The sequence below is a fragment of the Lytechinus pictus genome, chromosome 11 (genome assembly GCF_037042905.1).
Source record: "Lytechinus pictus isolate F3 Inbred chromosome 11, Lp3.0, whole genome shotgun sequence".
Taxonomy (NCBI): Eukaryota; Metazoa; Echinodermata; class Echinoidea; order Temnopleuroida; family Toxopneustidae; genus Lytechinus; species Lytechinus pictus.
The window spans coordinates 4,262,329-4,288,065 of record NC_087255.1 but is presented as its reverse complement, the minus strand read 5'-3'; the positions used below and the strand labels follow the sequence as shown (position 1 = coordinate 4,288,065).

Below are 25,737 nucleotides of genomic sequence, written 5' to 3'. Positions count from 1 at the left end.
TTTTGCATAATACATGTATTTCCACCCTTCCTTTAACAAAATGATTAATTATAAAATGAGGAAGAAAATGTATTATAAATGAAATATTTTAATTTTTGGAAAGGCATAGAGAAACTATCTATTTAATGCAAAATAGGGTCTTTGAAAAATAACCACTCAGATAAACTTGTTCTAAATGATTGAAAATCAGAATGAAAAATACTGATTTTTAATTTGCCAACATTTTTTAATCATTTATATTTTATTCATTATTATTATTTTTTTTTGGGGGGGTTCTCATTGGCAATAAATAATGTCATTGTTGCACACACACACACACACCCACGCACACACACACACACATAAGATTTGACAAACAAGAAAAAAGAATCTCTTCAAAAACTGTTATAATCATCTAAAAAACAAGAAAAAAATAGAAACTTAGATGAAGTAATAGATAAAGATAATAATTCAAAAAGTTCATCACGGATCACTTATAGAAAAGGGGTCATATTCTTTATACTAAAGACTTGGGAGACAAGTTTCTTGCAAAAAGCGCTTTATATATCCAGCTGTTATCATTATTAACTGAGTTCATGTGACTGACGGGAGCTTAAATGGTGGTAATGATGACGATGATGATCTAATATTGTATGATGATGATTATTATGATGGTGATGATGGTCTAATATGGTGATGATGGTCTAATATGACTGATTATGATCTAAGATGGTGATGATGATGATGATAATGATTGTGATAGTGATGATGATCTAAGATGACGATGATGATCTAAGATGATGATGATTATCTAATTAGATGATGATCATGCATCTAAGATGATATTGATGATGGCCTTGCTAAGATGATGATGATGATGATGATCTAAGATGATGATGATGCTGATCTAAGATGGTGATGATTGTTAAGGTGATATGATTGATGGTCTAAGATGATGATGATCTAAGATGGTGATGATTGTTAAGGTGATATGATTGATGGTCTAAGATGATGATGATCTAAGATGGTGATGATTGCATGTACGTACCCACGGAATATTTCCGTGGGCCGATAGCACGAAAGGGTCTGTCCAAGGACAGGACCGTCTTTCGTGTCGCCCATCTTTTATGATACGCCATGTGAAACGCATTTCAAATAAATTATCTGCAAATATATTTTATTTGTCCGTCACGTTAAAATAAACAAAATATTTGTCTTTAAAATGATGTAATATCTCATGAAATTGTATAAAAATTGATTTAAAAGCAAGCTTACGAATTTTATTTGTTTATCATAAATTTCAGAAACACCCCGCTTACAGCGCATCATAAAAGATGGGCGACACGAAAGACGGTCCTTGGAAAGACCCTTTCGTGCAATCGGCCCCGTGATCCCGCCGCGCCGCGCCCCCTAATTAATTTGTTTTTCAAGCTTCTTGCGCATGCGCGCTGTGTTTTCATTTACGTATTACCCATACCAAAAAAAATGATCGTCGGACGTCGGGCCGGCATCCAGCTGAACTCAAGATGGTAATGAGGGAGTTTAAAGGACTAGTTTCACTTCTCAAAGCTGCTGATGGAATCACCTAAGTTGATTCAGTAGACATGATTCAGTAGACAGTGAGAGTTCCAGTCGGTCATCATCAGGAAAGATAAAGGACGTTATGGCGTAGACTATTGACAAAAGACACTGTTGTTAAGCTCAGTCCCATATTATCGTTTTTGTGTTGTTGGATCATTATTAGATTTAACAAGTTATTAGTTAGACCGACATGACCGACGGCCGACGTAGTCGTAGACCGAATTTATTCATTAGACTACTCGGATCTCAGGCTCAGCTCATCTCCTGACACCGCATCGGCATCGGGCAGAATTTGCAACCTGCAACTAGAGTTACCAAAAGGTCGGCCGATCCACTGAGCAAAATTGCTATGGGCAAATGAAAAGCCAATTGCAAGTGCGTAAACAGTGTGCATTGCCACCATCGTCTGTTCTCGACGGCAAAAATGAGCATTGAAATGCTTTTCCTCAGCAAATTAGTTCATCTTAGTGAAAAAAATTAGGCCCTGTGTATTCTACATTTAAATTAACTTATGTGGGATGAAGTGTCTTACCTTCATGTGGTATCGAAAGTGACGTTTGGAGGTTAAATCCACGAGAAATCCACAGAGTTTCGTCGCGTGTATTCGCTATGGAGAAAAATGCGTGCGATCGCATGCGTTATTGCAAGCTCGAGACGGCGCTGTTGAACTTGGTCTGGAAATTCATAAAAATAAACAAAAATCCTTTGAGTAGGCTCACAATAAAATCATAAAAAATATGCTTTATGACTAAAACGGTAGTTCTCTTGCCCACACATATCATACTTGTTGTTGCGTAAGAAATCCTTTTTTCATGATAAAAATATAGCAATAAATGTTTTAAAAATTATGTTTTCCACATGGAATATGTTTGAAACATCTATATTAGAAGAAAAATGTGTTTTTTTAATGAATTCAAACTAAAATGAAGTTTATACATGCTTGCACTTTTTCATACTACTCAAAAAACAAAATGGGCCGTCAATCAACGTTGGTTACCTCGGCAAGTAGGCGTGGTCTATCGTGAAGTTCGCTGGTGACGTACCTTTCTCGCTAGACTTTACTCAGCCGCCGAATTTAATTCATTCTCCGCGCACGTGCAACTGCAACTTATTATCGTCACTGCACTGCTGGTGTTTGCCGCATTGAGGACAGATGAAACAATTCAGATAGAGTTGCGCGTGTACAATGAGTGAAACAGCGCGATCGTTTCATGATCGAATGAAACAGTGTGCCTGTCGAGATAAAATTCATCTGCCATGTTATTTTCTATCGTGTTTTATGCAACTGCAATTGATTTGTTATATTGTTTTCTTTGATATTTTTCTGTATATGTATGTATGTATGAATTTTATTTGAAGTGAATGAGTTATTCTGGTGTCCTTGCCATTGAGGACAGATGAAGATGAAACAATACTGATAGAGGTGTGCGTGTACAAGGAGTGAAACAGCGTGATCGTTTCATGATCGAATGAAACAGTGTGCTTAGTTGTCGAGATAAAAATGTATCTGTCATGTAATTTTCTACGATGTTTTATACAACTGCAATTAATTTGTTATATTATTTTCTGTGATATTTTCCTGTTTATGTATGAATTTTATTTGAAGTGAATTAATAATATTATAAAGATTAATCCAATGTCGGCTTCATTTTATTCATGATGAACAAGTTAAGGTATCAAAAAATGATGCTTATTTTTTATTTAAATTACTTTGAGTAAATTTGGTATTGAAAAGTACGTTTAGTGTTTCCTGTTCAGTGCAATTTTTTTCCTTTTTCTTTTCATTTCACATTCTCGGGATGCGAACCTCCACTATATAATCAGAAGCGGATCTAGAGGGGGGGGGGTTGGGGGGGTTGCAACCCCCCCCCAAAAAAAAAAAAAAAAATCCGGGGACCATTTTTTTAAATCTTATCTTTTTTTAAAACTTTTATTTTATTTTATTATATTTCTATGTATTTATTTCATTTATTATTATTATTATTATTATTTCTTTTTGGGGGAGGGGGGGGGTTGGGCGAACAAATGTCACAGAGTCCCTTGCCCCCACATCAGCTTTTTTTGAGGACACGGGCCACCGCCGAAGTGACAAGCTAGGCCAGCGTTGCCGATTCTCATCCCCAAATTCCCCACATTAAAAAAAAAAAAATTGGGGGATTGTTGAAGTCTTTGGGGATGAAAAATAAATATTTGGGAATGAAAATAATATTGAGTTTTATGAAAATCGAATTTGGGGATTTTCTGTCAAAATTTGGCAACTTTGGGGATATTTTAAGTGTCGTTTGGGTGGGGATTTTCTGCCAGTCCATCATATTTGACTGAGATTTGCCAGTGAGTATCAGTGACAAGCTGTTCATAATAAAAGTATTAGGCTAACAGTGCTTATTCCAAGGTCCCCAATTCTTTGTATCTGTGTTGTTAACTGGCCTTACATTGCAGGAAAATGCAACTTAATTTTACAATTTTTCATGGGGGTTAATTTGGCAACGACCTCTATACCAAAAAGAGTGGTGTTTTAGATGCAAGAAAACACCATTTTCACACACAGATTTTCAAAAATTTTCCCTACTGTGGGAGGGGGGACACCCCCCTCCCACACCCTCCCCCCTCGCTCGCTCCGCTCGCTTGGACTCAGTCGCTACGCTCCCTCGCATACCACCCCAACCCCCCTTTATAAAAAGCTGGATCCGCCCCTGATAATTAATGAATACCATTAGAAACAAAAATATTTAAAAAATAAATACTCGCAAAAAATTTAGTACTAGTGCAACGGTGATTTGTTGATTTTGTTGTTTCATTTACCAGGAGGTACGACAGACAAATACCCGGTGTAGATCAAAAGATAAAGGTGCCCCCTCCCGTAATATATCAAATATTTGTTAGTGGATTTTGTCGTTCATTCTCAAGTGAGGACTTATTTTTCAACTTTTCCCAGGAATTTTGTGTATGGAATTATTTTTTTCCTAGCAAAATTTCACCTATTAAGAAGGGGGGGGGGGGTCTAGTATACTAGGTCTTGTTTATTTTTTGTATTGAATGCCCCTTTTTGGAAAGTCATGGATGAAACTAAACAGGGCTCCACATTAATGATTTTCAAAATTTAGCCATTTCCTATTTTCCCCGTTTAAAACTGTGAGGTGAATAATTCAAATGCTTTCACCATCGCTACCATAGAAGGATCCAGGGGGCCGGTCACCCCCCCCCCCCCCCCTGTTGGCGGATAAAGACAAAAAATGGAGAAGGAAGAAGAAACAGAAGGAAAAGAGAGGGGAAATGAAGCCGGGGGGAAGGGAGGGAGAAAAGTGAATAAAACTAGGGAGGGGAGACTTTGATGATTTAAAAAAAAAAAAAAATTCGCTCGCGCTTCGCACTCACATTGCTCATTTTCGATGAGTTATACGTATTGCTCAATAGGCTGATATATATGAGCTTGACATTTCAAGCTTTCCAGTCAAAATACAAAACATATACTTTATACAGCTAGGACATTGAACTTTCATTATTCTTTTTTATTTATACCTCGGTCACATTTGCTCTACGGCGGCCGTACGGAGAGTCGAAAACAGCTGTTTTATTCATTTTTATTCAAACCACCTATATTTAGCTGGTACAAAAAAAGTTTAAACTCGCCGTACGGCCGCCGTAGAAAAAATGTGACTGAGGTATATAACGAATCAATAAAAAAGTGCTTTGTAAAATATTTGTTTTATGATCTGAGTATCAACATTTTTAGCTCACGCTGTGCCCTAGCATTATTTGATTTGTGGAGTACCTCCTCTTCATGTAGGCCCTATTCCATAAATTTCTCAAAATATAACTTTTTAGGTCTGATTGTCAAATCTCATCAGCTAGCACTGCGCGCACGTGCTTGGATTGGTGAATCATATTATATACCTGAAATATATATAAATCAAAGTACTTAAATTCCCCTTTCATTACAGTTTTTTTTAGTTAATAATAAGTTTATTAAATTAAAACTTTGCTCGCAATTGTCGTTCGCATTAATTTCTGAAAGTACGTTAATTACTGCATCCTATTCATAATTACAAAAGTGCTTATAATCTCCAGGGTTAACACTTTAATATCAACAAATATAGCACTCTCATTAGGCTGATTAGATTAGTAAAGAAGATATCAATATACATTTCATTAATTCCTAATACCGTAATTAAGTTGTCATTTTTTTCAGAATGGAAGATCGACATGTTTCTTTTTGCGCTTGGGAAGAGGAATCGGAAGACAGTCATTCATATGATGAAAACTGTCCGACTTAGAATGTCCCGGTCCTACAGGCCAGAATAACTTCAGCTCGACATGCTTTGCATTCGCCTCATTTTTAAGAGCAATCCATGTCCACTTCACGATTATTTTCCTACACAGTGCAGTGCTTAATTTGACCTTTTCACATCGGAATATCCAATATTTTCAGTTCGCGCTTCGCGCTCGCGTTATTGATTTCCGTGATAAAAAGTGTATTAAGAATGCACGAATTCTAGAAAACGCATGTTTATTGAGACGGGCTGCTTATCCTGTATTGAAAACAGCATGCTTAAATTATCTGGCTTCACATTAGAATATCAGAAATTTTCTTCTCGCGCTTGCATTATATAAGTAAAGGTGTAACCAATTACCCATCCTTCTACGATTTAGAAAACATGAATATAAAATAGTGTTCCTTTTTTAGGTCTATATATCTCAGTTTTTATCCGCTCACGCTTCGTGCTCCCACTTCTTGTTCAAGTTCACAAACATTGCCCAGAATGTTCAATTTTGAGGATAAAAAACATGAAATTTCAAAGATATTTTAGCTTGCGCTTCGCACTCGCACTATAGGGGCTATGTCATATGAGATTATTGTATATTGTGTTTTGTGTATGATGTTTAATGAGAATAAAGAAGTGACTGTTAGGACTACCCCTTTTAACTTTGAGCGGCTGATTGTGGAAAGTACCGATGCAAATATTTTTCGTCCCCTTCCCCGGTTTATTTCCAATTTGTTTAATTGCAAACTCGTCTTCTATCGTTTGGTCCATCAGTTCGTCAACTCGATCACCACATAGTCTTTTTTTCATTTAGTATAATGCCATTCCGTCTAATGACCAGTGGACCCAAAAGCCATTTGGTCCATATACCATTTCATTTAATTGGACTATAAGTGTTAATTGTGCAAAATGAATGAAAATAAAATGGCTATTAGACCAACCGGTTATGAGATTAAGTGGTATAGACGAGATGGCTATTAGACGAAGTGATGATTGGACCAAATGGTTAATGGACCAATGGCTGTTAGACGAAATGTTGATGGACAGATTGACATTAGACTTAATGAAAATAGACCATGTAGTGAGTGGACGAGTTTGCCAGACGAATTGGCACCCCCCCCCCCCTATTGGCGATAGATCCGCCCATGAACTATTATTTCTTTCTTATCTCATCCTTTTCATGATTATACAAAACATGAATAGAGTGTCCCTCTTGATTTTTTACGCTCGCATTAATTGTTTTATAGCGACGATCATGTTCATGGTCATAATAATTGATTTAAATTTTCCATTCTTTATGTAGAAGTGTCCAAAAAAAAAATCGGCTCGCGCTTTGCGCTTGCATTATTTTATTGTTGAAATATGTAACGTTTCCATGGCTAAGTGAAATAAGCAGTCCTTAACAGGTACCTTTTAGATCAGTTCAAAACGTAAAAAAAAATCTTGCGGTGCTCGCGCTTTGCGCGAGCATTATTAAAGTAATAAAGATCGGAAATTTGATATCCTTTCCATGCATGATTTAAAAGACATGAATAGACATGTCTCGTTTTTAGGTCTAAATCTTCAAATTTTGTGCTCGCGCTTCGCATCAATTGCTAAGTTATATACCTATCCTGTTTAAGTTACAAAAAGTGCCTATGATTTCAATTCTGCTCGCGCTTCGCGTTCTTAGTAATTATTTAGTTGCATACACATCTTTTTCATGATAAACATTGCCCAGAAATGTCAAACTTTGGGAAAAAACACATTTTTTTTGTTGATAAATTAGCTCGCGTTTTGCGCTCGCATTACTTAAAGGGTTATGATATCATATATTTATGTTGATTTATAAGACAAAAGCTAAGAAGTGACATTTCTTCAAAAAAACAAATATAAATCATCTTCGCACGGCCTATTGGGGAAAAATATGGGTGAAAAAAATTGCCCCCCCCCTTGGCGAAAGCTGGATCCACCCCTTCATCCTTTTTATTTCTCTCCTTCCATCCATCTCTCCATTCTTCCAGGAGCCGCGACGGAATAGTTTTGAAAGTGGCTAAATATGAAAAATGTTTTTTCTCGTATTTCTACCAATAAAATTATTAATGAAAATAATTCGGTACAAAAATCCATGTCATTCTTCTTCCTGTTTTAAACTACTTGAAAAAAAAATGGGAGGGGGGGTGGCCATACCGCCACTGCTAGTAATATGATTATACCATCCGTCACATAAAGATGCTTTGAAGAAAAATATTCAAATATTTGAGATAATCATGAGGATTGCCCGAGAAGAAATCTTTTAAAGAGAGGTTGCTGGCTTTGAAAAAAAAGCCAAAACAAAGAGATTATCTCTCTAAAGATAAGTTGATTTTGGTCAAATATCATACTAAACTGATTTCCAGGGGGTGCTGCCTCTGGTGCAGGGGTGGCGATCCTGGGGATAGGCGGGGGGGCTCAATGCCCCCACTTCTAAAAGCACTAAAAAGTGCCCCTTTTCTGTTCACCCACTTTCAACTTCGCTCCATTCCCCCTGCCATACGTGTACAAAAAAACGCACCACCAGCAAAAAAAAAAAAAAATCTTGGGGGTCACAACCCAAGCACCCCACTTCCCAGGGCCATATACAAGGATTCTAATTTATTAATTTTAAAGAAAGCATGAGACATCATATGTTGGAAAAAAATTAAAGAGACCTATTAATGACTGCATGTGGTCTTACCGAACGCTAGATCTGCGCACAAAACTGCTTTCATGACACGCAAAAGGGATAGATCTTGGTGGAAAAGTGGGATAAAGCAAACAGGTAAACTGCCTTCATTGGCGTTCAATAATATGGGTGGTATGATACAAATTCTGCTAGCTTATTCGTACTATTATCTCTGGCCATTGTACTTAGATCTATATTTTAATGTGGAAACATTAAAAAAAAAATTATGATACAAATCAAGCGAGGCAAGTACAATGATATGGGAGTTCCAAGTCTTCATGCCCCAGACTGAATATATTTTGACATCAACTTACTCTAAAAACAAGTGTTATGTTTTATTTTGTATTATTCATTTTTAAGTATAAGGTAAAATAATTATAAGTCTCGGAGTGTCAGTTAATGCTGCAAAAGATGTATAAGGCCTACTCTTTTGCAGCACTATCCAGCTACCGCGGCGAGGACGCCCTCCGAGAAGGTAGCCATATCAAAACTAAAAACAAAAAATTCCCCTTAGATTACTGGTGGATCCAAGGGGCATAATTATCGAGAGCCAAAATTGCAATTTGTAATAAACATGCCCTTTTTACCCAAGCATGCCCCCTTGAAAGTGAGGATATATATACATATATATAGGCCCTATTTTTTGCTTGTCAATTTTTAGGGACGAAATTTTGAATTTTTGGTAAAAACATTTGTAATGCTTATCAAATTTGCCCTCCATAAGCCCTGTCCCCCTAAATTTGAGGTGGGGACCATTGGCAACGGAAATCAAAAATTTAGGGGGGGGGGGACACCAAAATTTAGTGACAAGCCCCCCCCCCCCCAAAAAAAAAAAAAAGTTTATCAACCCAAAAATTTAGGGGAGACCACATGAAATTTTTAGGGGGGGGTCCACTGCAATTTTTTTTTTTTTTTTTTTTTTTTTTGGGGGGGGGGGGCGATTGTCCCCCACCTCAAATTTAGGGGGGACACGACCCCTCTGCCTATAGGGGGACGTTGTTACCTTTTTTGGGCTAATTTTTTTTTTTCGGTCCTCCGGCCCTTTGATAATCTTTTTTTTGGTCAAAAATTTTGGTGCCCCCCTAAATTTTTTGACTGCCGCCGGTAATAGTGCCCCTCCCCTTTGGAAAATCCTGGACCCTCCCTTGCCTAGATATAGATGTTTAAATAATTAATTATTTTGAAAGTCAGAGTGCCCCCGCCCCCCATGCTTTAGTTATCATGGCATAAAACTTATGTCATGTCTAATCCTTATATCAGCAAGAGGTCAGAGCATACAGTATCCGTCACCAAACGACTGCATTTGAGCCATTTATTTTCTCTTTTCTCTTCTTTCTATTTTTTGTTGTTATTTAATCATTGTTTATTTGGATAAGCCCGGATCCGAGACTAACTGGGACGGTGAACGCACTTTCGTTCGAGTTGTGTATTTGGGTAACAATAGGCCGAGGCGAGAAAGGACACGCCCACAATCTCTCGTTCAGTGCCGAGCTCTGTCCGTACGTGTCGACGAAATTTCAAAGAAAAATTTGTACACAAATCTGTCACAATTCGGACCAACTTTAGCCTCAGATTAACAGATATTTAGATCTCTTTGGAACACTAAAAGTCATTCACTTGGGGTTTTTTAATATGCTGATTCAGGTGAGGTACTTTTCAATGCTTTTAAACATAGATTTCAAAAATTAGATTTTCGTTTTGGGATCCCTACTGCAACTGGCTAGCTGACAACATCACTGAGTGGGAATGCAGTGGACTGTAAATTGTGTGTGCACTCCTCCAAGTCCAACTTGTAACGTGAAGTTCATGAATTGAATGAAGATGGTGGAATGTGGAAGAATTTTAATTGCATTTATTGTTGTCCTTTTTTTCAATGGTAGGCCTCATTTTTATATTAATTCTAATGATTCTAATTTTGTCAAACCAACTTAAAATACCTAGTTTCTAGTTGAAGTTGTTTTTTGTTAACACTTTTTGACATTGCAACGTCTGTTTATTTGATAACAAAATCATTGTTTTTTAAAGGTCAAGTCCACCCCAGAAGGCGCAGATAATCTACCAGATTGAAGAGCGCCAACTTAACTCGAACACCAACCAACCAGAAAAATGTTGATTTGAATAAATAGAGAAAAATCAAACTAGCATAATGCTGAAAATTTCATCAAAATCGGATGTATTTAAGAAAGTTATGACACTTTAAAGTTTCGCTTATTTTTCACAAAACAGCGATATGCACAACTTAGTGATATTTATACAAATAACATAGTCGACGATGTGTATCACTCACTATTTCTTTTGTTTTGTATTGTTTGAATTATACAATATTTCATTTTTTTACAGATTTGACAAAAAGGACCAACTTGACGGAACCATAGTATTAATCAATGCTTATTCCACATGTTCAGGGAGAAATTAAGCATTGTTTCACTTGACATTGAGGAGAAAATGACAATATTTCATATAATAAAATACAAAAGAAATAGTGAGTGGATGACGTCATCAGTCGCCTCATTTGCATACCGACCAGGATGTGCATATAACTGTTTTGTGAAATTAAGCGAAACTTTAAAATGTCATACAGTGTAACTTTCTTATTTTACATCCGATTTTGATGAAATATTCAGTATTATGCTTGGTGGGTTTTTCTCTTTGGGGTGGACTTGTCCTTTAATGTGATGGGGAATAGTTTGCTTATTTTATCACCTATCGTTTCTTAAAATGTTGACATTTTTTGTCATTGTTCCCCAAAACAAAAAACATTGGTAGCTATATAACATGTATGACTGTTGGCATGACGTGAATGTGATTTACCATCTGTTCTGAGCAGTGATTTAGCTGCAGAGTGCAGTGGTCGGCCTTGACAGAGGCACATAAGATTTCTGACCACCTCTCATTAAAAGCACTATTTGCGACCACCATTTCAAATCCAAATGAAAAGTATTTCAAACACAATTCCTTGCAAATAAGAATTGCATTTGACATTTATTTCCATCTTTAATCTTGTTTTATTTGCATCTATAGTTTACAATAAACATAATTTATTTTCAAAGATTTGCTTATAGATCTGTATGATGTTCATTCACAGTCAGATTTAAAACCACCGACTTGGCCTAAAAAATCTATGTATTGCTGTGAAATTTCGACCACTTCTAAAAGGGCTCTAGCTAGAACACTAGTTCTGATAAATCTGTATAAAAATTGTACTGACATTTTTCATTTATTTCCCAGAGAGATCAGACAAATAACTGTTAAAAATCAAAATTTATACACATATAAAAAAATAAGTAGGGGTATGTACCATATTACAAAAAAGATCTGATATCTTGTACTGCATGATCAAGTATAAACAATGTCTACTATGCTTGTTTCACATGTAATTCAACTGTGCCCTGATGTTTTTAACCTTCCCCTTACCATCTCTCCCTTGATACCACATTACACTCTTATTCTCTCTTATTGTTATTCATTTTTTAGACCGATAAATCCGCTGTTTCGGGGGAGGTTTTCAACATTTTCTGATTTGTTTTTCTTCCTACACAGACGGATGATGGCCATTGGGCTTATAATGGTGGAGCTCCACTGACGCCCTAACTACAGCGTCTATAGAAAAAGGGGGCGCTTTTGCACCCTCCTCGATTACTCCTTAATTTTGCTTTTTGATGGGGTAAAAGGGAAGAAATAATAAAGATAAATTTATATAGATACAATCAGCTTACCACCTTCCGAAAAATTGCAAATATTGATGACAAACAGATCAGGATCAGCCAGGTTCTTCTTCGATCTCCGTCAGCTACAGCTGAGCATACGGACGCGCTGGCCAGCGTATTGGCTTGCACGTTCGCACGCTCAGCTGTAGCTGTGCTGACGGCAATCGAAGAAGAACCTGGCTTATCCTGATCTGTTTGTCGTCAAAATTCTCTATTTTCCAGCATATATTTCGGAAAGGTGCTAAGCTGAATGTATTTAATGTAAATTTATCTTTATTATTTCTTACCCTTTCCCCCGTCAATAAGCAAAATTTAGGGAGTAATCGAGGAGGGTGCTCCATAGATGCTGTAGTTAAAGTGTTGGTGGAGCTCCACGACTTTCAGCTCAATGACCGTCATTGGTCTATTGACAGAGTCGGACGAAGTCTCAGCGGAGCATATCCCTGACAGAAATACATGTAGACCTACTTATCGGTCTATTTATTTCATCACCCCCTGCAGATTATACACATTCACTCAGTTCACTAACAGTGACTGATCTTGGAGATCTGAATTTTGAAGCATCATGGGACCCGTTGGAAAACTACACTGGCATGTACAATCTAAGCATTCCAGGAAAGAAGTGAGTCGTTTATTCATGCATATTGTACCCATGTTTAATATGCCTGTACTACAGTACTCCGGAACGCAACGTTTCCATTTTGACATGTACATGTACATACATGTAGTAGCAGTGGTCAATCAAGATCGTTTTTGCATGTATATTATCAAATCACTGACCTGGTAACTAATCAGATTTCTTCTTTCATATTCGTGTATAAACCTTTGGATTATCCAGCCCATGCATTACCAAAAGTTTGTTTACACAGTTTGTTTCTTACCTGTATGTTTGCTTTACTCTTCCCTCATGCTTTAATGCTGTAGAAAGCAATATTACCTATATTATTTCTGTACAGCAGAGTTTAAATTAAACACAAGTTCAGAATATGGGCTTCTGTCAGAAGGAACTTCTCTGAACACTACATAATTTATACTTTATAACCCGAATTCACTTTATGGTTTTACCATCGTTTAACATTATTTTTACTTTATTAATAGTGAATGGTTTTATACGCCCGTCCTAGACGGGACGCGGGACGTATTAATATGGTATCTCGGTGTCCGTCCGTCTGGCATCCATTAACTTTTCCTTGTAAACGCGATAACTTCAGTTTGACTTAACCTAGGCTCATATAATTTGGTGTGTATAAAACTAGCATGGATCACAGGAAGTCTAATAATTTTGAGGTCAAAAGGTCAAAGGTCAAGGTCACAGTGACATACTTTTATCTTACTCTTCTGCAGTCCTTGTAAACGCAATAACTTCAGTTTAACTTAACCTAGGCTCATATAATTTGATGTGTATGATACTAGCATAGATCCCAGCAATTCTATTGATTTTGAGGTCAGAAGGTCAAAGGTGAAGTCGCCACCGTCCACTCTTCTTGCTTGACCCATAAGTCAATTTTCGGCGTTACAGGCAGGCGTATTATGTGCTGGCCTTTATAGCGACACTCATGTTTTTTCTGATCTTATTCTTTTCATGGTAGAAACCTTTGTTCCACCAATGATACAAGTTGTTTCCTTGGAGGACGATTATTGGAAGATGAAAAATGTCCTTTCAAAGGTTGGCTATATGTTGTACTAGAAGCAGCCGGACAAGAAACAAACTTTTGGTTTTCTGACCCAACCTACCGAGGTAAGTGACTTACTGTAGATTTACATATTTACCTGTATGAGAGAAAGCCACAATTATTCCATTAGACCAGCGTAGAAAAAACACGATGGCAACGGGCAGTTTCGCCCTCATGGGAGCCCAAGTAGCCCCTAAAATTCCCCCCAAAAGCATTTTTACAGTTGCCCCAAGATCTGTTGCAAACAATATTCAGGATTATGGCAGAATGTTATTTGCATTTAAAGTCTACTGCATACCAGGTAATTGCTTTTTGCCCCTAAAAAAGTAGCCCTTAAAAAGAAATTAATAGCCCCCAAATTCTGTATTTGCCCCGACGTCATGAAAAAGATATACCCTGCATATTTAGACTTTATTGTAACTTTAACAAAAAAAGTCACTGGAGGGTGGGAGGAATGAATAAGTTGGATTGTATTGAGACAAAGTATGATGTAATTGTCCTGTCAGATAGAATAATACTTGTAGCACCTGTTAAAATTTTGTTAACCCTGTATCATCCTCAAACTAATGAGATCTAGGTACACTCTCTCTTTTAATAGTCAACCATTGACTGTAATAGCATCTACCTGTAGGTTCTAACTATGTTGGCTCAGTTGGTAGAGCGTCTGTCTCGCAATCGGTAGGTCGAGAGTTCAAGCCCCGGCCGCGTCAGAACAAAAGACGTTAAGAAAAGATTGGAGTTGCTGCTACCCTGATTGGCGTCCAACAATTCAAGGGATAGAGCTACATGTGCGTCGATCTTGCACTGCACAGTGGCAGCCAATCAATCAATCAGGCTAAAAGAATTTTGGAGTAAATTTCTATTTTCAGATTTCATTTCAATAAAATATGGATTAAATATTTTTTTTTTGAGGTTATGGACTGTGTGTATTCTACAATTCCTACACTTCTATGACTCTGTTTAAACACCGGCTTTTTCAGATTGTTTACAAATAATGTTATATTTCCAAGTTACAAAGATATTTCGAGTCTCTGTCCAACCACCTATGTATCTATTATGTTTTTATTCTTGCAATAATTACAGACTTGTTTCCTGGATAAAATCGAATAAACATGTAGGTCAGTACTTTTCACTCTCAATGACTTAACATTTCCAATAAATGAGAAGTACACGTAAACTTGATTTAATGAATGCAAATTGGAATGATGATATTATTAGGAAAGTTTTCCAAATGATTGAGGTTAAAGCTAAATGAAAGTAGTTGCAGTAAAACACTGATTTCGTGAGAAAGTCTGTAAAACCAAGGTTAAGTATTACTATATATCATCGTGGATCTAGATCTGGTACAGTTACATAAACTGAACTTTGTGAAATCATAAAATCTTAGCTGAAAAATGATCACACTGAAGATCGCCAACACAGATTGGCACACGTGGGAGAGTGTATACATGTATTATTATTGCTAGAATAAAGACCCGACGGAAAGTACCCGAATCCTCGCTTATTTTGCATATTTCTCAGCAATTACACAAATTCTTCCAGAATCCTTTGGCACATATTTTTTATTCATACAAACAGACACTTGGGTGATCATTACAGGTGTATATTGGATTCTGTAAAAAGTAATTTTGAGATCGTTACCACAACTGGCATTTATCTTTAATAGGGCTGCCCTGTTTTCCTCACTGAAAGTTGACCGATTTTCAAGTGAAAAAAATTATTTTCAAGCACCCTGATTTGTACATTGATTTCTTTTATTCGATTGTGTTATTAGTAAAGGTATTATGATAATAATAATAATAATAATAATAATAAAAATAATAATAATAATAATAATAATAATAATAATAATAAGGCTACAAACTAAGATAGCAGAACTACATAAAGACGTGGCTCAACTCGGAGAAGTATATAAGGGAAACATCAAATCCAATCGGATGAAGAGCAATGCCAAAAGACTTCAGAAGAAATATCGCATTGACGATAAGACCCGTACTAGGACAACTGTTATAGAAACGCTCAAAATGAAGATAAATGCTCTCAAACACCGTGTTAAGAGATACACAAAGAGTAACAATTTCAAACGGCAGAATAAACTCTTCCATGGAAACAGAAAGAAATTCTTTCGTGAGCTGGATTCAAAGATGACTGAGACGAAAGATGTTCCATCGGCAGATGATATGAAGAACTACTGGAAAGAACTTTGGGATAATGATATCACTCACGAAGAAACTCCCTGGATTCAGTCGGAAGCAGACAAATGGTCCAATGTGCCAGCGCAGCAGCTAGTAGACCTGACCTTACCTGAACTACACAATATCATGAGGAACACTCAGAACTGGAAAAGCCCTGGACCAGATGGTGTACAAAACTTCTGGATAAAGAGGTTTGGTAGCACCCATACTAATCTACTGAAAATCATCAATGACATTATCAGAGGGAACAGGACTATTGAGAAATGGCTGCCAATTGGAAGGACCTATCTACTGTACAAAGGCAAAGACCCAAAACAACCTAAGAACTATCGTCCAATCACTTGCCTTAATACTATGTATAAGCTGCTGACATCAACGCTTGCCATGCACATCGAACGACACATCGATGATCATGACATAATGGAGGTCACTCAGAAAGGTTGTCGGAAAGGAAAGAAGGGTTGTAAAGATCACCTAATGACAAATAAAGCAATAATCGGTAATGCTCGCCAAAGACAGACCAATCTATCCATGGCTTGGATAGACTACAGGAAGGCATTTGACAGCGTACCACATAGTTGGATCATCAAAGTTCTAGAGATGTATCACATCAATCCACAAATAGTCAAGTGCATATCAGCAGGCATGAAACAATGGAGCACTACTCTTTCGCTTACGATAGGCACCCGTTCGATGACAGTGGAGGGGGTCCGAATCAAGAGAGGAATATTTCAAGGAGATTCCTTATCTCCTCTTTTATTCTGCTTAGCTCTCAATCCAGTATGCTCTCTCTTACACGCTACGAGTTATGGCTACAGATACAAAGGGCAAGATGTATCTACGACAATAAACCATCTGATATGTATGGATGATATCAAACTCTTTGCAAAAAATGACGATGAACTTCACAAGATGATAGCAGTAGTTAAACATTTCAGCGATGACATCAAGATGTCGTTTGGTATAGACAAGTGTGCCAAAGTTACACTTGTACGAGGAAGGAGGGTAAATACAGGCGACATGTTTGTGCAAGATGAGGAAACATCAATCAAGGAACTGACTAATGATTCGACATATAAATACCTAGGCATAGCTGAGAATGATGTCATTAGCCATAACACAATGAAGGAGAAGGCAAGATCAGAATACAAAAGAAGACTCAGGCTGATCCTCAAATCCGAACTGAATGCCAAAAATAAGATTGAAGCGATCAACACTCTAGCCATTCCTGTGCTTAGATACAGTTTTGGTATTGTTAACTGGAGACTAGCTGATATATGTGGCCTAGATGTTATGACCAGAAAGCAATTAACGATGCACAGATTACATCACCCAAAGGCCGCAATCGAAAGGTTGTACCTTCCCCGTGATATTGGAGGAAGAGGTCTACAACAAATTGAGATGGTCTGGAATATGGAAGCAACGAACCTCGCCAACTACCTATCCAATCCACCTGATATACTGACGAGTATATCCCTCGATTATGATAAATGTCAAGCAATATACTCCATTAACAAGCAAGCATCTATCTTATTGGCACAACATCGACTGACACTACCCTACGGTGAAAAAGAGAAGGCAAGACTTAAATGCTCCTTTCACAAGAAACTTCAAGAGCAACTTAAATCCAAGCGACTTCATGGCCACCATGAAAAACAGACGCATCGGGAGTTTGTAGACCAGAAAGACACACATCAATGGCTTAAGTCGGCGGGACTAAGAGGTGAAACTGAAGGGTTCGTCTATGCTATTCAGGACCAGGTGGTGAGGACCCGTGCCTACGAAAAATCTATCCTCAGAACAGACACAGACGACACTTGCAGGATGTGTGGAAAAGAGACCGAAACAATCATGCATTTGGTATCAGCATGTTCGACTCTTGCTGGAACTGAGTACATCACAAGACATGACAATATTGCCAAACTTATCCATTGGCAACTACTGAAGGATCGCGGTAAAATGACTTGTGATCACGCTTGGGAACATCAGCCACAAACGATCACCACGATCAATAACAGCACCATATATTGGAACTGTGGCATACTAACGGATAGAACCATCAACTGCAACAAGCCGGACATCATCGTCAGAGACAACAACGTAGTAAATATCATTGAGGTCTCTGTTCCCCATGATATCAACATTGCTGTAAAGGAAAGAGACAAACGGCTCAAGTATCAAGACCTAAGGATTGAGATCGAGAGGATGTGGAACGTGAAAGCAGAGGTCACACCAGTCATCATTGGTCACTCAGGAATGGTGAAGAAGGGAATGGAAGCCTGCATAACCAAGATCTCTCCTCACCTTCGGATGTACGACATTCAGAAGGCAGCTATCTTGGGTACAACCAGATTGATAAGAAAGACTCTCGGACATTAGTAGTGTAAAGTTCCTAGTTGCACTTGAAATTACTTGGTGCTTTTTGTTAGAGCAAAGTTATTCAAGAAAAAAATACGGACTTGATCCTGTTTAGAGGAATAATAATAATAATATAATAATAATAATAATACTAATACTTATTACTACTACTACTACTACTACTACTAATAATGATAATAACAATGATAATAATAATAATAATATTAACCGTATATTTACCCAGGGTAGCCACTTCAGTTCTGAAAATTGTTCATGAAGCGGACCCTGCTATTATTATTACCCAGTTAAGCTAGGCTACATGTACCTATTCAGTGCACACAACTTTTTGAGGAATTGCTTCCCTCTTCCTCGGTAAAACTCTCCCTGAAAGTTGAATATTAAAGTTTGCTCTGCGGCAATTGTGGAAGCATTTATTACTACTACACACAATTGAGAATCCCTTTTAGATAGATGTAAATTTATATGCAAACATTTCAAATCCGATTTGAGTGATCATCTTGTTTGATTTTGTTTCAATTCATTTCATTTCACAACTAGAATTTAGCCTATGCTGAAGATTGTCCTGAAAAAGGCCTAATTAAATTCATGTGGCAATGAACCTTGTGATCTATTTTCGTTACAGTTGGGCCACCGACTATCCAGTCTACCGGTACATACATCGACTCCACCAACATAACTATTGTGATACGAGGTGGTCAAACGCCACTGTATTATGATGATCGGGAGCTCAAATGTCAAGGAGAATCGTGGGAAGGGGACAAAAGACCAATCTTCATGGGTATGCGCGAAGCAAAAGATGGTGTCAATTGCAGTTATAATCTGACCAATGATGACGGATCAAAAGCCAAGCACGATAAAAAGGTATTTCAACGTTAAAATTTGACTAATGTCTTTTAATATAATCATACAAAGTTAGAAGGGGGGTATAATTTAGGGAATTGGTGGTTGGGCGGTTGGTTCATTGCAAATGTTGCAGATCCAACAACCACCTCAGTTTTGAACCAATTCTCATGAAATTTGATCTTGAAGAAAAGATGTGCAAGACACATGTTCACATGTGTCGGATACTGTGTTACCATGGTAGCAGTATATTATGGCCTAAAAACCAGGGAAATCTTTTCGGATCAAACCTCTTCTTTAGTTTTTGACCAGTGCTCATGAAATTTGGCCCAAACATTGGTCCTTGGGTATTTGACATGCAGCATCTATTTTCTGATATTTTTTGGGGAAGCTGTGTTGTTATTTTCATAGGGAAAAAAAAAGAATTATACAAATAGTAATCCGAGGAAAAGTTATAGAATAATTTGTTTTGAACTTTTGTTTATATACTTGTGGTTCTTTTCTTGACTTGAAAGAAAAAATTGTATCAGTTTCCAGATGGAGTTATAGGGCATAATGGTAAAGGAAAAATTCATTTACTTGCAAGCACAAGATTTCATTTGGAAGCCTGTTCGTAAAGACCATAAAGATTACTTTTCTTGTCCTGTTTGAGTTGTCTTTATACACGGGTTTCACTGTATAGTTTATTATGTAAAATCTTTTGCAGTTTTTCAGGAATACTTTTCATGCTTTGTGGGAATCATTCTCTACTGCATGATATTTGTAACTGCTTGCTAATGTATCAGTTGTACAATGTGATATGTTGAAGGAGCTGGTACAAATATTGTACTGTATTGGTCTTGATGGAGCAAAGGGACTTTCCCCTTGTTGAGATGGAGTATCAACATCATTGTATAGGAACTCTCAAGACCTTTAAGATGATTATCCATTATCATTTTTTCGCAATATTGGAAGTGAAACTTGATTTGAGAGACAGCTCTGAGCTCTTGAACGTTATTTTCAATTAACCGCATGATAATCATAAGTAACCAGCTGCACACGATGTGACTGTCATATCATCACCGCGCTGTTAAAACTGCATATCTCAAAATTTTAGAAATTGAGGACAGCTTAAAAGCATGCTTTTGCAGAAATAAAATACCAAGTTTGTCAGGCTGTTAACCCTGAATCTCCCGGGGTATTTTGATTCTTGTCATTCCGGGGGGGGGGGGGGGGGGGGGGGGGGCATTATGGCCTCCCCTCTGCCGCTGATTGCGCGATCACAACGAAAATTTGCATGATGGTAGAGAATGACGTAATCTACGCAGTTGCATTGGTAAATTTCGCTGAATTCATATATTTTTATTTTATATGAATTAATTATGCTAATTTATTCATGAAATCATACTTTTTGCTCTGATTCACTAAATAAAGCTCCCAGAATGCTAATTTTTTGTGAAAATATTCTTTATAGCATTCCTAACAATTGTGAATGAAAAAATTCTGGTACCAAGACTGATTTCTTATGTATTTTATTGTTTTTTAAATTTCTTATGTATTTCTCTGTTTTTTTACTTTTTGTTTTTTTATTGTCTTTTCGATGGAAATCGTTCCAGACTTAATTCTGATCATAAACAAGGCACAATTAATTAAGTTTAATCAGTAAAAGTAGAAATAATGATACATTAATGAATTTTGGCTAAATACACAATTTGCATTGGATTTGTACATGAAATCACGTTTATGAGCAATTTTGGGTCTGACATGCACTTACATAATGTTGCGTAATGTCGTAACCGCGTACCCGGGTGTCACAAATTTGGTCTCAAAATTTGCGCGAGACTTGAAAGTAAAGTCAGTGAGCGGCGAGGTCAAAAAATTCTGCGCAGTAGATATATCGCGAAAATTGTCGAGGGGGGCCATTATGGCCCCCCCGGGAGAATTAGGGTTAAGCTAATTAAGCTTAAATGCATTTATATTGCGCCATCTACATGTATCTCGAAATAATCTATTCCTAGGCGCATTGTTATTATTATTACCCCAGCTTTAGCTCAAGCAACCTTCCAGCGCGAAGTGCATTTCAAGGAATTAATCCTGCTGGGTACCCATTCACCTCACGTGGGTTGAGTGCGGCACAATGTGGGTAAATTTGTTGCCGAAGTAAAACATGCCATGGCTGGGATTCGACCCCACATCCCTCTGAGAGACAAGATTCGTAACCACTAGACCATGATGCCCCCACTGGAAATAGTGGAAAACCCTGCAACCTACTTTAACCCTAAAAGGACTGGGGGGGGGGGCCATGATGGCCCCCCCTCGACTCTTCGCGTGATATTTCCGAAACGCAAAAAGATAGCACCGCAAAATTGTTTGAGTTTTTTCTTTGAAGTCTCGCGCAACTTTTGAGACCATATTTGCGACATACGGGTATAGCATCGCGACGTCATGTGACTTTTTACGAGGCAATGTCATGCCGAAAATGGCTCATTTTGATACTTTGTGTACAAAGTCTATGGGAGATGAAATTCATAAAAGGGTGATTATTTTTCATTCTACTTGATCTGCTTTATTAATTCAGGGTTTAATTTAGTTGTTAAATGGTCTGTAATAATTTCCATTGAAATAAACAATGAAAAACAAAAGATGAAAAAGCAAAGAAATAAGAAATTCTGAAATCAAAGAAATACATAATGAAAAAAATGTCATTCACAATTTTTCTGTGTGGAAACCTTTAAATTAGATTACAATGATGACATCTGTAAAAAAAATAAGGAAATTTGAAGCGAAATTTTGTGTTAAATATGCTAATAATGTTTTTCATGAATAAATTTGTATACATAAATTATTTTCAGAATTTTTTTATACTACATGTAGCTTGTAGTTTATGTGGTAAAGAATGTGTGTGCCAAATTTCGGTGCGATCGCGCGAACGGCGGCCAAGATCAGAAGAGGGGGCCATCATGCCCCCCCCCCCCCCCCCCCCCCGTCCTCAATACATCTCTCAAATAGCCCAGTCCTTTTAGGGTTAATCAGTATGTCGTGTATATGCCATAAAATACCAGAGTTATCATGCAGTCAAGCTAAACTTATAGTGGCAGCCACTGCATCTTTCTATTATTGATATGTCATAGAAAATACAAATTTGTCCATTGTTTTGCTTGTCAAATGTTTTGTTATTCAATTTCAATTCAATTCAATCTTTTATTGCTACCATATTGTTCATTTTACAAGGTTGGATTATGTAACAATAAAAATGGTTGACAAATACATTTCATATTACAAAGATTGATAATTTATTGTTATTTAAAATGAGAAAAAACTTTATATTAAAAAAAGTATATACTCTTAAAAACATCTAAAGTAAGGATATTATTTTACATTGGAATAATATTATACATTTAATAAAGGGAAACACTTACACACACATACTCAAAATCAAGAAATACTATTGTTTTTGCATGCTCATAATAATGCCATTAACTCAATCCAAACATGATCAAGAATTTGAAATAAAACATACATTATCGTTGCAAATTATATAAACACCAGAGAATGAAACTATTTTTATACCTGTTGGGTCTACACTTTGGCAAGTCAAGATCATTGGTTTTCCTATCATAAAGTGTGTATACATCTGATTTCTCGTTTTGCCGGTATTAAAGAGACAGTTTTGTTTGTGGCTGGGATTTTGCATTAAAAAAAAACAATTTACATGTACAGTATTAGACAAAGCTTTCTTCGTCGGTCGGATAAATACATGTATTCAAGGTTGAGAAAAGAAATTGCATCATCGTATGACCTAGAGTTATGATTTTCAGTGCTGACTTCTGTATTGACTCTAACCTATCAGACTGTTCTTTTAATATAGTCAATCCTCCATGGTCTGCATATATTCAAGGACAGATATAATCCAGGCTACATAATATTTAAACATATATATATAACTGACTTAGACCGGCTCTTCGTAATTGAACGAGAAGGTACAAATATTTTGCTGCTTTAGTGTAGATTTCTTTTTCCGTGACATTCCCAGTTCAACTTGGTATTGATAAATACACCCAAAAGTTTGGCTTTATCAACTCTCTCTACAATGTTTCCTGTAATTGTAAGGTTAGGTAACTTGGTGTGTTCTCTCGTAAAACAAATAACCATCTCCTTAATTTAAATTGGATTTATTTGCATATATTTAAATGGGACCAATCAATCAGAGCGTTGAGAGCGCTCTGAACAGTACGGTTGTTTCCTTTTGGACAGACTTCGTACATAGTTGTATCTTCAACATATTTAACAGCAGGATGATTAGAGTATAGGTCAGATAAAGATAACAAACAGCAATGGACCAGTTTTTGTCCCGAGGGGTGGGGTTTTAGTCCACGGTTTAAAGCCCGAGGGGTGGGGTTTTAGTCCACGGTTTAAAGCCCGAGGGGGTTTAAACCCCCTCTCTGTTTCACGCCCCCATGTGTACACATCTATCCTGTCAGACATAGTTTGGTTTATTTTCACTCTCTGTTGTCTTTTGCAATGAAATGCTCAATATCCAATTTACAATAATAGTGGAATTAAATTCTCTTTGCTTTAACTTTTTATATTATTAAGAAGCAAATTGTGATCGATCATAACAAATGCTTTCTTATAATCTATCCAAAAAAACTCTTACAGCATTTTTTTAGCATAGATCTGTTTGAAAAGACCAATTATTGATGAGATCAAATATTGTTATTTTCTTTTGTTAATTTGTTTATGAAAAAGTTGCAGAAGTCAAATGAAAATGAGTCTTATGGTGGCAATATATTGTATGAAGACATTCTCTTAATTCCTGTAGCGAGAACTATTATTTCATTTTGAGATCTATACAAGGTTTTGAAAGCCTATCGACGAAGGCTACTTAATCTTGGTATTCTATTGCTTGAAAGAGAATTAGTATAACCACCAATGAGGAAATGGTTTTGTACATGACTTGAAAAAAAGTATAATCCTGTTTAATTTTAGTTGAGAATATTGTATTTGATATGGTATCGATTTTATAATAGGTAGACTTAAAGATGAACAGTTGTGGTAACAATCTCAAAATGAGTTCGAACACAATCCAATGAAATTACCACCCAAGTGTTTTTATAAAGAAAAAATATGTGCCAAATGGCTCTGGAAGAAAATGCCTAATAGCTGAGAAATTAGCAAAATTAGCATGGAATTCCATCAAATGTCGGGTATTTTTTGAAACAATATTAATTCACTGTCCACATTAATGCTTTAATGTGTTTAGGGGTTTATCAGAATTATCGGTTTTGAGCTAAGATTTCATGATTTCATAAAGATAAAGTTTACATTAATGTAATAGATCTACATTTAGATATATGATAATATTGTGACAATCAACCTTGATTTAGAAGACTTTTTCATGAAATAATTGCAACTACATGTACATGTACATATGTACTTTCTTTTACCTTTAAAGACCTTTTATTAGTTTCTCTTAATACCGAGCATGAATGCATAAAATAAGATAAGCATATTACATATCATATGTTTTAAAATTGTTATGGAGATCTCGAGTATTTTTAGGTGCTCTTCTATCCATATGATAATATGTGTCATGTGTAACAACAAATAGATTTTTGAACTCTTTGGCTACAATATCATACATGTAGCAGTTATTTTTACATTGAATCAAGATGAATTTTCAACATCTGAGGGGACATCAATTCAATAATGTTTTTTATCTCACAATTCAATCGCATATGTGGCAGTCAAATTACTGAAATTTTGGACGCTTACATGATTTTAAAAATACCTTATGTAATTTCAAATAAGGAAACAGGATAGTAGCATGATACCATTAACTTTTGAGGGCAATAAATTTTATATTAAACTAACTATGATAACTATCAAAATTGAAAAGCAAATTGGTTGAAAATTACCAATCCTAAAAGTTAACACATTACATGTAATTAATAAAAAAATCTTCCTTATCGAAAATGTACATTGTATTTAGATAACATTAAAATCATTCAGTAATGTAAAACTGAAAGACTTGTAAAAAGTAATGCACAGACAGTCATATTGAGAATTACTACTAAAACTAATAATACCTTGTACTTGCCCATGAGTGAAACAAATAATGTATTTGTTATGGATTGTAACACTTAAAATGTATTAATTTAGTTTAATATCACTTTTCCTTTCTGTCCATTTTTATCTTCAAGAATTTCTTTAAACAGCTCGGTGGTTCGGATGGAAAACTAAGTCTCTTCCTCCACAGACTCAAACCATTTTCCAACTACAGCATCGCAATATGGTGCGAGCTGAACAAACGCACAAGCCAAAGTACAGTGTATAATTTCACAACTAAAGAGGATGGTAAGAGATGTTACATTATTACTGTAATGTGCCCCTCCCCCATGTAAATATACTAAAGACAGGCATGATATTCTCCCGATTAAAATTGGAATTCCACAGATT

The 25,737-nt window shown here is 36.5% G+C and overlaps 1 protein-coding gene across 2 annotated transcripts in view; it reads left to right on the top strand.

Moving 5' to 3' along the window:
- Nucleotides 1-9,964: 9,964 nt before the first annotated feature.
- Nucleotides 9,965-25,737, top strand: part of LOC129271305 (uncharacterized) — a 31,439-nt gene continuing 15,666 nt past the window's right edge. Inside the window, exons 1-5 of one of the 2 annotated variants that reach the window (XM_064106453.1) lie at nt 9,965-10,149; nt 12,714-12,834; nt 13,802-13,950; nt 19,082-19,320; nt 25,482-25,635. In XM_064106453.1, coding sequence (XP_063962523.1) covers nt 12,806-12,834; nt 13,802-13,950; nt 19,082-19,320; nt 25,482-25,635 — 571 coding nt within the window. In that variant the 5' untranslated portion in view covers nt 9,965-10,149; nt 12,714-12,805. Of the gene's footprint in view, nt 10,150-10,263; nt 10,382-12,713; nt 12,835-13,801; nt 13,951-19,081; nt 19,321-25,481; nt 25,636-25,737 lie in introns of those variants that run through there. The other variant, XM_064106452.1, reaches the window with a different exon arrangement.